The sequence below is a fragment of the Cryptomeria japonica genome, chromosome 9, assembly GCF_030272615.1.
Source record: "Cryptomeria japonica chromosome 9, Sugi_1.0, whole genome shotgun sequence".
Classification (NCBI taxonomy): domain Eukaryota; kingdom Viridiplantae; phylum Streptophyta; class Pinopsida; order Cupressales; family Cupressaceae; genus Cryptomeria; species Cryptomeria japonica.
This window is the reverse complement of record NC_081413.1, coordinates 582,622,100-582,639,053: the sequence shown is the minus strand read 5'-3', so window position 1 is coordinate 582,639,053 and position 16,954 is coordinate 582,622,100. Positions and strand designations below refer to the sequence as shown.

The 16,954-nt window shown below is 37.8% G+C and overlaps 1 protein-coding gene across 1 annotated transcript; it reads left to right on the top strand.

Moving 5' to 3' along the window:
- Window positions 1-11,297: 11,297 nt before the first annotated feature.
- On the top strand, window positions 11,298-12,946 carry LOC131032534 (cytochrome P450 71AU50-like). The gene is made up of 2 exons (XM_059211790.1): window positions 11,298-12,173; window positions 12,335-12,946. Exons 1-2 carry the CDS (start codon window positions 11,298-11,300, stop codon window positions 12,944-12,946), a joined length of 1,488 nt encoding a protein of 495 aa, XP_059067773.1.
- The last annotated feature ends 4,008 nt before the right edge of the window (window positions 12,947-16,954 follow it).

Sequence of the window (16,954 nt, the reverse complement as noted above, 5' to 3'; positions counted from 1 at the left end):
TTATCCCTTCATCCGAACAATTTCGTGTGAAGCTTGGCTATCCTTGGCTATCTTCCATGAAAGCTATTGCTTCTCCTATTCATAAAAGTTTAAAATTTCCCCATAATGGTGAAGTTGTTACTGTCAATCATAGTCTCTTTAAACCAGCTGAAAGAACTTCTAGTGTTCCTATTGATTACTTTTGGCCTAAACAATTCCAATCTCTTCCTCCGCGAAGTGATCATCTTTTCAAATCTTATCAAAAGTGGAAAACAGATATGATCCTATCTCTAAGTGAACCTAGAACACCCAAACTCGACATTCCTATCGTTCTTGAGAAGGAAGTTCTTCCTTTGAAAGATAAAACTAATGTCTTTCCTCAAGAAGATTCTCAACCCATCCCTATGGATGTGACTATGTCTATGCCTAATAAACCTTCTAAAAGTAGACCTATACCTCCTCGTCATGATGGACTTGGTCTTCTTCCTAAACCAAAAATTCCTCCTTTATATGGAGCAGTTCCTCCTCCTTCCTTTTATAGAGAGAAGAGACCTTCTTCTTCTCCTATTATCCAGCCTAAAAGACCACAACCTAAACACCCAAGTGATAAGGATGAGAACATTCCTCCTCCTCTATCTTCTCCACTTCCTACTAAGACTAGACGAAATCATTCTGCACGTGAACGCCGACGAAAGCGTCGTCTTAGGGCTCAAGCAGCCGCTTCTCAAACTTTGGAATCTCCAAAAACACCTTCAACAAGCATTATTCCATTTTCTCCTCAGCCGGACATTGAGCCTAAATCTCCTAGCCATAAGATGCATGATGGTCTTGATCCTGTGCGAGTTAAAGATCCTATTTTTATAAATCTTGATGATGATCTTGATGAAAATGTTACTCCTCTTGTTTCTGATAGTGAATATGAACTTGTTGATATTGATAACCATTTATCTAATGAATTTTCTAAAGCACTTATCCTAGCTCCTAGACAAGAACAATGTGGCTCGGAACATGAACATAGCCCTTGTTTGGATCTTGTGATAGCTCCATCTGCTGTGTTGGATGTTCCTCCTCTAGCGTGTTCCCTGCCTTCCCGAAACATTGATCAGCAAGATCGGGGGGTAGATGACATGCTAGACTAGTTACATTAGCATAGCAAATTCTTTCCCCCTCTCTTTTGTTACTTCTTCTATATGTTATTCTCATTCTTCTATTTGTCGTCCTTAGTGTTGTCTACTTGAGGACGATGCAAAGCACTGAGATCTCTTTGGTCTCTCTCATGTTGACTCAAAAGACACATGTGTTCCCTTCTTCTAGGTGACCTTCCTTGATTGGGGAATGAAGAACAATTACACATACATACATATGATATATATACATGACTTATCATACAGCATACTGACCCCGAGGAAAGCAAAGTCACCTCGTGCTTTGTGTTTGTGTCTATTATCCTTCGGTTTATCTCACACTTGGGGGCTAAATCTTTGTGATAACGTGCTCCTTTCCTTCTCATTTTTTGTGTATCACTACGTTAAAACAATCACCCCCATTGAGGTGTGTGTGATCGCTTTAACGTAGGGGGGCATACACCCTGTCTATCCTTTCACGATACTTGAAAATTTCTTGGCGAACTTAGCTTTGCCTTGAAAATTTTCGGTATTTCGCTTGCATGACTCATAGTGAGGGAACCTTACTACTGACAGTCATGGTTCTCCCTCATGATCTTCCCTTTTACTTTGTCAATTGAAGTCGTAAGATCCTTAGTCCACTGGGGGCTTGGTGTTTCTTGTCTCCTTGATGTGGTGAAAGTCTTTCAATGTTGTTTCCTTGTACTTTACCGGAAGTATGAGCATACATACTCCCGCTAAAGTGGGGGCTAAATGTAGCGTCCTAAAATTGCGACACTTGCAATTTCGACTACATTTTGGTCTTCACGATGGCGATGCAACATGCAACCTGAATGGAGGCCCCGAAACTTGCTCACGACACCAAAAACTGCATTTTTCAAGCACCTTGGCCTGAACCTCCTTGCACCTTGCTGTCCCGGGAGGTGGGACCAGAGCGCCCAGCGCCCTAGTCCCTCAGGACTAGGGCGCCTAGCGCCCTGGTCCCCAGGACCATGGTGCCCAGCGCCCAGGTCCCTGGGTCCTATTTTGGGCCCGGTCTCCTAAGGAGATTGCAAGTCTTTTTGTTTGCAATTTGGAAATTACATTTCCTGGTCGGCCTAAGGTCGGGAAAATCAATCTTTTAACCCTAATTGGCAAGTATATAAACTACATTTTCCTCTCACATTTGGGGGTAGATAAAAAAAAAGGCAAAAGCAAGATTCCAACATTCAAGCATTCAAGCATTCAAGCATTCAAGCAATTGATCATTTCAAGTCTCCATTCAAGGTTAAGTGTTGCATTCAAGTCAAGGATTCAACCATTGAAGAGGAGATCACTTACTACATGCTACTACAACATACAACAAACAACAACATCTAAACCTTCGCACATAAGGATACAAACATCCTTAGAACAAGGTATTAGTACTTGTTTTACATTACAGTCATTTACATTTACAGCACTTGCTCATTTCTTGGTTAATTCCAAAACCGGGGTTTGACCTAAAGGCAAACCCCTAATCCCTAACCCCCCAATCGTCTTCACTTTTCTGTGTGTAGGTTGTAGGTACATGGCTGAGATTGAAGATCTGGAATCCTTGTGCAGAGACGAACAGATCCCCATTCGTTTCGCGGATTTTTCGGAAGACCGTGGCGCCGGGCACCATCATCCCAACAACTTTTGCTTAAATTTGCAGGACAGCGCCGTATCGACATTTTACTACTAATTCCAGGTCCGCACCTTCATCCTATAATGTGAACTCAGTTTATAAGCGAATCTTTGTCACTTTCTATGCATTCCTAGCTTAATTCCTCTATCAACATTCTTTACAAAAGAGGGTAGCCTTGCTGTCTTGACCCTTGAAATTCATTTAGCATCCAATCTTGCATTGTGTGGGATTGGATCTTATGAGTTTCAACCCCTCTTTTGAATGTAAAGTCTCTCCCTTAAGTGAAAACCATTGAATCCTAGTGAACCTCCCTTCTCTCTCCTCGGAGTTGGAAGAGGGGAGGACAACTAGGGTTCGATCGCGATTTTCCTCTTTACACACATTTGATGATATTCTTTGTCAACCGACACAATGCAATTGTGTATTTATAAAAAACTCCTTGTGCGCCCCATCTATTTATGAGTTGTTGATTCCAAATAGTGTCCATTTGAGATGCAAATTGCATACAAAATGGTTGTCCATGATAGTGTAGGTTTGATGGGCCAATAGTACTCATATGTGGTCCTCTAAGCATTATTGTTAAAGAAAGCGGCCCATTTCCTTCAAATATAGTTTAATAGTCGATTTCAGGTCTCATTGGAGGCGACTCAAACTAAACTTCTCCTGAAACAAATTGTACATCTGATGGATCACAATTTTCATAACTGATTAATTATGTGATTTTAGGATCTCTATAGAACTGATCAAAATTTATAACAGCTGGTGGTCGACAAGTAACTAAGCTATTCTAAGGAGAAGAGCAGTTGTGGTACATAAACATATTAAGATGTTTCCGTGGAATGCCACCATTAGCTGGTGATACATAAATGTCCACATCATCAATGATGAATGCAAGAGGATAGGGGGTTTCGATAGTTTGGTGTCAAAACCCATACCAGTGAGAAAAAAAATGTAATAAAATTGCAAGATGGGTATATCGTCATAGTGCCAAACTTATCAAATTTGAAGAACAACACATGAAGATGGATAAAATAAAAATTTGGTTCAACATGGAAGTAGACCAAAGATGGCCCCATTTTTTTTCATCGTTCCCGAATATCATTAAGCAAGATAGGAAAAATCATAGAAGAAGTAGAGAGACAAATAGAAGAAGGTGCATGATTGAAAAATCTCCTGTATCAAAGGATCTACGGAGTAACTCAGGTCTTATAGGAAAGCATAATAGATAAAGATAGTCAGCCTCTGGTATCCTAGAACCTATGCAATAACCTAGGTCCTCAAGGAGGGGACAAACATATAAAACAAGTGCGGAGATACACAATCAAGCTCACATGAAAAAACATGGAGATAAAAGATAAACATCCTAAAGGTTATCCCATAGGATACCATCATTTGCCCAATCTAGATCATAGGGAGAAGGAGGATAAGCTTGGATAGGAACTACCTAAAATAACATCACCGAGAATGTTACCAGCAGCAAGGGTGAGGGGCGAAGCAACAACAACGTCCGTGTCCATAAACTTGGAGGAGGCAAGGGGGAATGATAAAAAATATATCATAGACAATTTTGAGACTTCCTTAAAGGAGATGAAGAAGATATCCTCCATAGAGGAAGCTAGTGACTTAATCGGAGGAGATAAAACAAGAATAGGAATGTCATCCTCCAAAGGAGGGACAATGAAAAAATTAGGAAAAGGTGGAGCCTTCTCAATGACACACATAGAAATAGGAAAAGCAACAGATAGTGAAGGAGGTAAAGGAAAGGACAAGGAGCATACCTATGAGGATTTTCATCATCAAAAATTTGCGATGGGCCCCTGCTCAAACTTGTGTTTGGTGGAGAAACAGGTCTTCTATTAACCGTAATAGGCTAAAGAACCCTCGAAAAACTCTGATGCACTAACGACTATGAAACAGGGGGAGAAGATAAAGTTGTGCTAGACACTACCTGCATGTGCAACATATCAATAGGCCCAGACAATAGAGGTATGTTTGGCAAGGAGGTAGTTACGGGTGGTTGCAAAGAAGGAGTAATAAAATCCTACACCCATTTAGAAGGAAGTTCATCAATAGGCCCTCAACCAGCAGCAAGTAAAACCAAAGATGATGCGAAAATAAGAGAAGCTCATGAAACAATATCCGATGCGACAAAACTGGGTGCTGAAGATAAATCAGTAGATTTTAGAGAAATATCGCATTCTCGAGCCCTAGTCCATCTATAGTGCTTATGCACACACACATGTTGATTATGATGAATATGAGGGCCACCAACTGAAGCCCAAGAGGATTCAAGAGCATCATGCTCCATAGGTGAGGCCACTTAAACTAGTTAGGAACAAGAGAAGGCCCAACAGATGTGATTACTATGATATTTATAGTAGCAGGAACCCTACCTTGCTCCTCCTGAGGAATGATTGGAGGAATAAGGGGTGCTGGCATGGCCTATGAAGAAGTTATTATAGATAAATGATAGAAAGGGAAACACATCTTCTGATGATAATGAGAAGGCCAAGGGATATCAACCAAGATTTGGAGCTCAAAGGGAGGGTGGGTCATAGACTTGGATGTTGTGGGTGCCTTTACCGTATCTGCATTAAGGGCGGACATGGGAATAGAGCACACCACTAGAAGTCACACAATCTAGGTCAAACAAAAAGGTCTGCTCGAGGGATTGGGTTTAACCTCATCCCTTGATGATGAAGAAGTAGAAGACACCACTCGCTCCAGCACCAAAATGGATGAAGCAAAAGTCAATGTAGGAAGTGATAAAGAATAACTAGGCTACACTGACCTAGGGGATAAATCTCTTGTCTTATACTGATAGTAAGCACAGTACATCAAATCAACACAGGAAAGCATGGGCCCCACTAGAGTAGGGAAAATATGATCGAATAAAAAATCTCCCCAAGCTATTAGGGTTTCGTATCAAGTGTCCTAGATGAAATGGATCCAACGCTCGTGAGAACTTCAAAATTTTATACACAACTAACGGGACTACGTCGACTTGTATTAGCCAAGTAATGCCCAAATTAATGTAAAATATTTCTGACTTGGAAATGATAGAAAAGTTTGATGAAACCATCTTGTGGCCGACGAGGACCATCAAGAACATGTTTCCAAAAGGAGGGATAGAGAAACCACCATGTGTCCTCTGGGTTGCTCAACATTTGTCATATGCAAACCTATGCCAACCATTCATGAATAGTCTCCTCTATGATGACATCGACTCTGCAAAATGGGTCAACTATTACACCCATGATAATTTGACCATTAAATTTAGCAGGGATGTATAGAGAAGCAAGCTCTCTACAATATGGGGAATCTAGGGGGGTGAATGATAATGACGTGTGAGACACCTTCCCCTTCTAGCTAGGAGGAAAAAAAATAGGAGTGATGGTAGCCATGTTCATAAATAGACCATCATCTGAAGGAGGCTCTGATGAAGAAATAAAATTTGTCAAATGTGGGTGAAATTTATTGGTGTAGATCTACAAATCACTATTGACCTTATCAATAAACTTGTTTTACTTATGATTTTTCTCACCAAATTTAATCCAACCATTGTTGATGTGGTCTTGGACAATATTTAAAAGATGATAACATTGATCATTATCATGACTAGGTACACAATGGTGATGAAATTTTTTTGTCGTATCAATGTAGATAGGGTTTGTTATCGGACAATGGTCTAACCTCAAGAAGGGTAATCAAATTATCTTGTAGCAATCGATGCATTATGCTTAAGTAGGATTCATTCAATTTAGAGAAGAATATTCTATTGTGATCCCTTTGTAGTAGCAAACAAAGGAACAACCACAACATTAGCTACAAGTTTGTTCTTTATAGACCCTTTCAAGGATGTGCCTACGAAGGACCCAACGCGAGGGTTCGAAGTAGAATATTTGAACAACGCCATGGTGTGCTGGTAGTTTGTGAGTGCAGAAAACATATTGGAAAAGTTCTGGTAACGATCAAGAGACAACGTCTCCCTCAATGTCGGTTGCAGATTGCCAATGAACATCCTCTAGAAATCACTATCAGGGTTGGCAAAGGGGATCTTGGTAGAGATTGACTGATATCTCAAGATAATTTTTTTGACTTTTTTGTTGGGTTTTTTGTTACAGTGAACAAGGTCACTGATATTAACCCTTTTGCCAATGTTAGCCTAAAATCATTTAACAAATAGATCTATAAGTTGATCCCAGATACAGGTGGAATTATCTGGCAAGGAGGTATACCACTCTAACGTGCTTCCCTTAAGGGACCATGAGAACAGTTTAAGCAATACAAAGTCTAGATTGTGGTAATAACTACACATGGTCATAAAAGAGTAAATTTGCACATTAGGTTCCCAATCACTATTGAACCTATTGAAATTCAATGATTGCATCGCAGGAGGAAGGATAGTGTTCAGGATAGTGAGGTCAAGGGGACTCTTCCTATAGTATGCACATCTAGATGATTGAATAGAAGCAAAGGACATGTTTGTAAGTTGTGTTCTATAACTGTCCCTTGTTATGTTAGATAGTGTTCAAGAAACAATTAGAGGGTAGAGGAGTTAGAGGTGTGCCAAATATGCCACCATCTCCACTAGTATCCCCAAAATGACTAGTGCCACTACAAGATGTAGTACTAGTACTGACTATAGAGATATGTGTCGTGATGGAGGGAAAGATCAAGCTACTAGACATACCCATGTAACCCAATGGAGTGGATGAGGCATTGATGCTAGGAAAAGTAGAATCCACCATATGCATATTCAATCCTGATATATTAACGTCAATCAGAGAACGAAAGGAGTTAGACTAGATGTCGCGAGGGCGTGCATCTTCCAAGGGTACACGACATAGAACAATCATGGACAATAACCTCAACATCTCTAACCCTTTCTTATCTGAGATGGGCATGTCTCTTCAAATGTTAATCACATTCCCAGCCCGAGGGAGCACATTCTCCAGGTTAAAGGAACACTTCTTCAAACTCTCTTAAGGTTCTCCAGTAGAGAAGGAATCCAATCAAAGTCAATAGTGACAACAAGGTCATGGTCAATGATAGGAAGAGAAGGCAATAGAGAGTTAATCGAGGAGTCAATTTGAGAGCTACTAGATGATGAGTCTCCCATTAAAGGAATCTAGAGAGGATGAGAGGTGAATTGCTTGTTTGCGTGAGGTAGAGGATTTGTGATCGTTGCACTAGGTAGAGGAGGACTACAACGATCAGGAGGAAAAGTCCATCTAGATGTCCTCCTCACTATGACTCCTATGGAAGTATGGGTTGTAAAGCTCATAAATAAGCCTCACAACAATTAGACGACAATATAGGGACACGGAGGGTTTCATTTTCTAATAAACAATTCTATATGTAAAGATAAAGAAAAAGAAATACAAATGCTAAAAATGGAGATGGAAGATACGCTCTCTTTTTTATTAGATTTTAGATATATGCAATGAACTAAAAGATAAATACATGATACAATAAAGAAAACAGCTTCACATTAGGTTCACCAAAATATAGTGGAGCAAATTTGTTACCTCAAGGATGATGGATCCTAGAGAACAAATCGACCCTCTAGTACATCTTCTATATTGGCAAAAAGGGTGAGTCAAGGGATACCAAATAAAAAAGGTAGGCTAGCACAAGATAGAAAGAGCCCCCAGACAACCCTAACAAGTCTCTATGCAAATGACAAGTGTGTGTATCTAAGACTACAACATGACGACGTCCTGTACGGACATACATAGAAAGTTGCATACGACACTAAATGTCTGTATGGATGCAAAAAAGGTAAAATAACTGAAAGATGTAAAAAATTCAGATATAAGAAATAAAATAAAAGGACAGAGGGTAAGGCAAAAGATGAACACACAAGAGGTCCAAGCTATGAGGCCTTCCGCTAAGTGAGCTCCTCATGAACACAAACCTGCACAAATGCAAAGGAGGAAAATGTTGGGGGTTGTGTTTTAGATTTTCTACCTCTATGGACAACAAAGTAAATTCAATCAAAAAAGGTAGATAAATAAGGATAGATAATAAATAATAAGAGATTAACGAAATATAGATTAAAGGAGAATTTATAAAACAATATGAGAGAGAGAGAGATCAAAAGAGATAACTCCCCCATGAAGCTCAAAATAAGATTCTTTGAAAATGTTGTGTGTTCTCTAATCTTGCAATAATGGCAGAGTAATGAAAACCTGTTAATATTGCTCAAGAAGATTGCCAATAGCTTTTGTCTACAAGAAATGATGTAGAATTCTCAGAAATGCTTTAAATGGGAGAGACATAGGCCCTAGAAGGAAAATGGATGTCAATGGGTGCTTGTAGAGGTGTTTGGATTTCTTCTAGGTGTAGTTGAAACACACAAATGGCCACCTATGGACTATCAGATTCATAGGACACTAACACATCGAGCATGACAAGTCAGCAGAGTTGGTAAGATTCTAGTATAGAGATGATGGAGCGATCTAGGTGGGCCAAAAGATAAAAGTAGTGGTACATGACCTCTGATGACGAGGAGGATTATGACATTTATTGTGCTAAATTGTACAAGGTGTAATTTTTTTTCTTAGAATTACTCTTGACCCTTCATCCGCTCACTGCCATTATCCTTCCTAGGGTCGATGGTGGGGGTAGATATTTTTTGCATGATGGTCTCACTCTCCTAGGTCTTAGGCTACCCCTTGACGGTCTATTCGTGGGTCCACCAAAGCTATATGATTTCGCTCCACCTCTCCACCTCCTTGGGGAGAAGTTGGAGCCTCTACTGTTGGTGGTGATGGTTTCTCTACTGGATGTGTTGGATCCTCCTAGGGACGTGGTTCTGGTTGCCCCACCACCGTGCCCTCCAAAGGGTTACCTTGACTTGCCCTTGCTATTACTCCTTAGCATTTTGTGGCTCCTAAAGAAGAAAAAGATGATAAAGATGATGCTTGCTAGTATATTCCTAACGTCACTCCACACCTAGTGATACATGGGGTACCTAAATCAAATGATAAGGATTTTCCCCTACTGCTGACAGGAATTGCTCTCACCACTTAGCAAATTTTAGGATTTTTATGCTTTATGCTCTAGGATTTAGCTCTCTGACTAGTTTTTTGGTTTGTTGTTCTATCACCTGTGACTCTTGAGGTGTGTCGTGTGTTCATCTACCTTTATTCTTTTAATATGTATTCTAATTTTTAATTAATGAAATTTTATACCCATATTCATAAAAAAAATGATCATGATAGATTTACTCTTTATTCAAAGTATATAAAGGAAGAAAATGCTATGAATAAGATATTAATTTGGCTATATATCAATTTTCATAGAACTTTAGATTTAAACTTTCATTTCAGAACACAAAACAACATTGAATAATCATCTTTTATCTGTACAGCGAGCGATTTCTCTTCATAGGAACTAGATAAAAGCAAAGCAAGAAACTCACAACTACCCCTTACTAAAATAGTTTGATGTGTTCCTTGCTCTCCTATCTTATCCTTAATAAAAAGAAGTATTTAGTGGACTTTAGTATCAGTCCTATAAATTTATTAACCTTAAATATTTAATAATCAATAATTAATTATTATATATAATAATTAAAATATTAATAATTATATCTTATTATTACTATTTAAAAATCTTTAAAATTAAATTAGTGTTAATATTCATTATAAATAATTTTATTAAAAAATTATTTTTAAAATTTAAATTTAAATTATTTTGTGTAATATTAATCATTACTAATTTATTATTAGTAATTAATTACCATGCTTATGTCAAAACAAGAATAAAATATTGAAAGTTAAATATCTATTATGACTAAATTAGTATAAAAAATACTATTTAAAATAAAATCAAAAATTTTAATTAATTTCATATTAGTCATTATTAATTTATTGTTTGTAATAAATTAAGATCTCCAAAGTCACGCTAAAAATTATTCAAAGTTCAATATTCATTATAAAAAATTATTGTTTAAAATAAAATAAATTTTCTTAATTAATTTTATGTTAATCATTATTATTAATTTATTGTTTGTAATTAATTAAGATCTGTAAAGTCAAACTTAAAAGAAAATACTTGTAGGTTAAAGTGAAAAAAAACACACCAGTTGTTTAGTTAACATACAAAAGCTTTCGGTTTAGTAATAATATGAGGGAAACCACATACAACAAGCCAACAAACGAGGTTTTCTAGGCACATTTAACTTTTGCTTTGTTTCTCTCAATGTATGTGAGATAAAGAACTCAACACACAGCACATAAAGATGTTATGCATCTTATGTGATCATTGTTATTATTTTGTTGTCTTTTTTATTAGATTTCTGATAATTCAGCATCAGCAATTGAGGCTTGTGGGCCTGGCCACCTAAGTGAATGCTTAGAGTGTGCCGGTTAAGCCGGCCCGTAGGAAATTGAATCTGGTGCAGCATTGAGCAGGAAAGTTAGTCTTCAATGAGCAGAATTTAGTCCAAGAACGTGCCCGACTTTTGGCCGGCAAGTTGCTTTAAATACTGATAAGTTGATATCAAAGATATGCAAGCCGGGCTATCCAAACGAAACATGGCATGGCTCAATTTCCCTGCAGTGGAGCTGGGTTTTTCGCTCATCTTCCTCTGGATAATATACAGATTTCTGACAGCAAGCAAGAGAAACAAAGGAAAGTTGGGATTGCCACCAGGGCCACGGCCATGGCCACTAGTAGGCAATCTCCATCTCTTGGGAACCTTTCCTCCCAAGTCCGTGACTCAGCTCGGAAAAAAGTACGGACCCATTATGTTTCTACGCCTGGGCTCGGTACCCACGGTTGTGGCCTCTTCTCCTGCCATGGCCAAAGAGTTTCTTAAAACCCATGATTTGATCTTCGCCAGCAGACCAGCTACATCGGGGGCCAAGTACCTGGGCTACGAGCGCAGAGACGTGGCGCTGGCCCCCTATGGAGAATACTGGCGGCAGATGAGAAAGTTGTGCACGATGGAATTACTGACGACCAAGAGAACGGAGTCATTCAGGTGGGTAAGAGAAGAAGAGGCGACAGCCATGGTGAGATCTGTGTGGGAAGGAAGTGAGAAGGGCATGCGTTCCGTCGAACTGCGGAATCTCATCTCCACCCTCTCACTCAACACTATCTGCAGAATGTTTGCAGGCAGAAGATACTCCGAACTGAGCGGAGGCGATTCGTTTTTAGAGATAATGACTGAAATTATGCATCTGTTGGGAGTAATTATTGTGGGGGACTACATTCCCTCTCTTTCCTTTCTTGATTTGCAAGGCTACCGCCGCCGTATGAAGGCCGTTCATAAAGCATACGATGCGTTTGCCGAGAAGCTGATCGATGAGCGCGTTGAGCTGAGGAGGAGGAGGAGTAAAAGGTCGGACAATCCGGACCTTTTGGACGTGATGCTGGACATGGGTGAGAGCGAAAGTTCCGAGATTCAAGTCTCTCGCCTTTCAATCAAAGCAATCATCTTGGTCGGTTCAGTTTCAATAATTGCCATTGCTAGTTCAATGTTAGGATTTGTTCTGTTTCTCTAGTCAAATTGTGAAATTACAATTTTCTGCTACGATCTCACTAACCAACGAGTTCAATGCTTTCGCAGGATATGCTACTTGCTGGAGTAGACACATCTCTTATAACTATAGAATGGGCGATGACTGAGCTGCTGAGAAACCCTAAAGTAATGGCAAGGGCGCAACAAGAGATTGAATTGCAGGTTGGGAGAGATCGCATTGTAAGGGAGAGTGATCTTGTAAACTTAGATTACTTGCGGTGTGTGATGAAGGAAACATTTCGATTACATCCAGTAGGGGCCTTTATGGTGCCACACGAATCCACTGAGGGTTGCAATGTGGGAGGATATTACGTTCCACCAAAAACAAGGTTGCTTGTGAATGTTTGGGCAATGGGAAGGGATGATTGTATTTGGAAAGATCCTTTAGAATTCAAGCCTGAAAGATTTATTGGGTCAAGCATAGATCTGAAAGGCCAACACTTTGAATTGTTGCCATTCGGAGCAGGGAGGAGGGGATGCCCCGGAATGTCCATGGGGAGTTCCGTTGTTCACTTGGCTGTGGCTCAGCTCATACATTGCTTTGATTGGAGTGTGGAGGGTGAGGTGAATAGGGAAGAAGAGTTTGGTTTGAGCTTACCTAAAAAGTTTCCTCTTTCTGCTCTTCCCTCCTGGAGGCTCACCACTGAAGGGCCACCATAGCCTTGGATAGAGTTGAGAGATAAACTATTAATATAGACACTAAAAACCATCCCACCACTCTAACTGCGAATATAGGTTATCACTGCCATCTAGTAGTTGGCGAATACTTAAGTCCTTTCCAGTACTGAATATTAATATCAATAATAAATTAGATAAATGTGATTAAAAGTAATTTATTTAATGTACTTGAAGAGCTATGAATTGGCATTCACATTATTTTGAAGATAACATAAATAAATGGCGGATGTTGATTTTTATTTGTTTTTAAAAGTAGAATTGAAATATTATTTTATAATTTATTTTATTTGGAAAATTTGTTTAATTTTATCTTAATTGATTATATAATTATTTTCTATGATTTTCTTAAGAAAATATTTGATAATTGTTCTAAAAGAGCATTGATTAACCATTATAAATAAGTTAAAGTATTGCCTATATTAATTGAGAAAGAAACAGCAATATTACATGTTACACATGTAACATGTGGTAAAGAGTAAAATAAGTGTTAGTTGTTCTAAAAGACATTTTCTTAAATATTGTGAATAAGTTAGATTAATGTTTATATGAAATGAAAGAATTTTGAGCAATATTACATGTTATGATAAAGAGTACAATAATTGATAGTAAATGTTCTTTTCAACTATAGTGGGTTGAACAACTATTTTGGATGTCTTTGAAAATTGATAAGTTCAAATTAGAAACTAATTTACCATTTTGAAAGAAATTTTTCTTTTAGGAGTTTCCTAATGTAACATAGCTTCTTTTCATCTTGAGATTCTTGTTGAGATGAATGATATAATAGGTAATTTATAATGTTTGAATTAAACATAAATTAGCATATATATTATTATATATATAAATTAAGCCAACTAATATGGAGGCTTTAATTTTCAAGCAATAAAATTAAGTTATTGAAATAATAGAACAATTAAAGCATCTATATCTATCGGCTTAAGTTATTGAAAGAACCAGGAAAGAAAACCATCAAACCCATAAAATCCCATGCAACCAATACATATATCTTGAGGGAGGTCAAAATTTCCCCATGGGCTGAATAATAATAATAATACTTTTCTAAATTTAATAATATTTTTTATTTAAATTATTTAAATCAATTTAGAGCAAAATTAATAATTTATTTAACCTAAATACTTTGAGTTTAATAAGATTACTTCAGCATTTATTAAAAAAACAATTTGAACTTTAGTAAGGGTAAACCCAAATTAAAACATAATCATTATAAAACTTTAATGTTGATTTCTTTCTGATGTTTAATTAGGTTTATATGAAGAATTGTAATTCTTTTAATATTATGGTTTAATTTATGTTATTCCTTATTTAGATCAAGATTTCTCTTTTTTATTTTAAAATAACATTGAGTTGCATATAGTGTTAGTTTTAAATTTGTTTTTGTGTTAATCACAAAGAAACATAAACATATAAAGTGGAATAATAAAACCCCAATTTATTCTACCTTGTAAACTTAATTTTTTGAGAAAAATATAAAATTTACAGAAAATTTACTAGAAATAGAGAAACCAAATATATTTTGAAATGTTTTAAAACCTCTCTCATCCATTATTATTTACTTCTACTTGTAAAATATCTTAGGTAAATCAATGTGTAAAGGAGACCATTTATATGTTTCTTCACCTTCTTCATTATCTATTTCTATTTTACAAATTTGATGATATTCTTTGTCAACCGACACAATGCAATTGTGTATTTATAAAAAACTCCTTGTGCGCCCCATCTATTTATGAGTTGTTGATTCCAAATAGTGTCCATTTGAGATGCAAATTGCATACAAAATGGTTGTCCATGATAGTGTAGGTTTGATGGGCCAATAGTACTCATATGTGGTCCTCTAAGCATTATTGTTAAAGAAAGCGGCCCATTTCTTTCAAATATAGTTTAATAGTCGATTTCAGGTCTCATTGGAGGCGACTCAAACTAAACTTCTCCTGAAACAAATTGTACATCTGATGGATCACAATTTTCATAACTGATTAATTATGTGATTTTAGGATCTCTGTAGAACTGATCAAAATTTATAACAGCTGGTGGTCAAAAAGTAACTATGCTATTGTAAGGAGAAGAGCAGTTGTGGTACATAAACATATTAAGATGTTTCCGTGGAATGCCACCATTAGCTGGTGATACATAAATATCCACATCATCAAAGATGAATGCAAGAGGATAGGGGGTTTCGATAGTTTGGCGTCAAAACCCATAGCAGTGAGAAAAAAAATGTAATAAAATTGCAAGATGGGTATATCGTCATAGCGCCAAACTTATCAAATTTGAAGAACAACACATGAAGACGGATAAAATAAAAATTTGGTTCAACATGGAAGTAGACCAAAGATGGCCCCATTTTTTTTCATCGTTCTCGAACATAATTAAGCAAGATAGGAAAAATCATAGAAGAAGTAGAGAGACAAATAGAAGAAGGTGCATGATTGAAAAATCTCCTGTATCTAAGGATCTACGGAGTAACTCGGGTCCTATAGGAAAGCATAATAGATAAAGACAGTGAGCCTCTGGTATCCTAGAACCTATGCAATAACCTAGGTCCTCAAGGAGGGGACAAACATATAAAACAAGTGCGGAGATACACAATCAAGCTCACATGAAAAAACATGGAGATAAAAGATAAACATCCTAAAGGTTATCCCATAGGATATCATCATTTTCCCAATCTAGATCATAGGGAGAAGGAGGATAAGCTTGGATAGGAACTACCTAAAATAACATCACCGAGAATGTTACCAGCAGCAAGGGTGAGGGGCGAAGCAACAACAATGTCCGTGTCCATAAACTTGGAGGAGGCAAGGGGGAATGATAAAAAATATATCATAGACAATTTTGAGACTTCCTTAAAGGAGATGAAGAAGATATCCTCCATAGAGGAAGCTAGTGACTTAATCGGAGGAGATAAAACAAGAATAGGATTGTCATCCTCCAAAGGAGGGACAATGAAAAAATTAGGAAAAGGTGGAGCCTTCTCAATGAAACACATAGAAATAGGAAAAGCAACAGATAGTGAAGGAGGTAAAGAAAAGGACAAGAAGCATACCTGTGAGGATTTTCATCATAAAAAATTTGGGATGGGCCCCTGCTCAAACTTGTGTTTGGTGGAGAAACAGGTCTTCTATCAACCGTAATAGGCTAAATAACCCTCAGAAAACTCTGATGCACTAACGACTGTGAAACAGAAGGAGAAGATAAAGTTGTGCTAGACACTACCTGCATGTACAACATATCAATAGGCCCAGACAATAGAGGTATGTTTGGCAAGGAGGTAGTTAGGGGTGGTCGCAAAGAAGGAGTAATAAAATCCTACACCCATTTAGAAGGAAGTTCATCAATAGGCCCTCAACCAGCAGCAAGTAAAACCAAAGATGATGCGAAAATAAGAGAAGCTCATGAAACAATATCCGATGCGACAAAACTTGGTGCTGAAGATAAATCAGTAGATTCTAGAGAAATATCGCATTCTCGAGCCCTAGTCCATCTATAGCGCTTATGCACACGCACATGTTGATTATGATGAATATGAGGGCCACCAACTGAAGCCCAAGAGGATTCAAGAGCATCATGCTCCATAGGTGAGGCCACTTAAACTAGTTAGGAACAAGAGAAGGCCCAACAGATGTGATTACTATGATATTTATAGTAGCAGGAACCCTACCTTGCTCCTCCTGAGGAATGATTGGAGGAATAAGGGGTGCTGGCGTGGCCTGTGAAGAAGTTATTATAGATAAATGGGAGAAAGGGAAACACATCTTCCGATGATAATGAGAAGGCCAAGGGATATCAACCAAGATTTGGAGCTCAAAGGGAGGGTGGGTCATAGACTTGGATGTTGTGGGTGCCTTTCCCGTATCTGCATTAAGGGCGGACATGGGAATAGAGCACACCACTAGAAGTCACACAATCTAGGTCAAACAAAAAGGTCTACTCGAGGGATTGGGTTTAACCTCATCCCTTGATGATGAAGAAGTA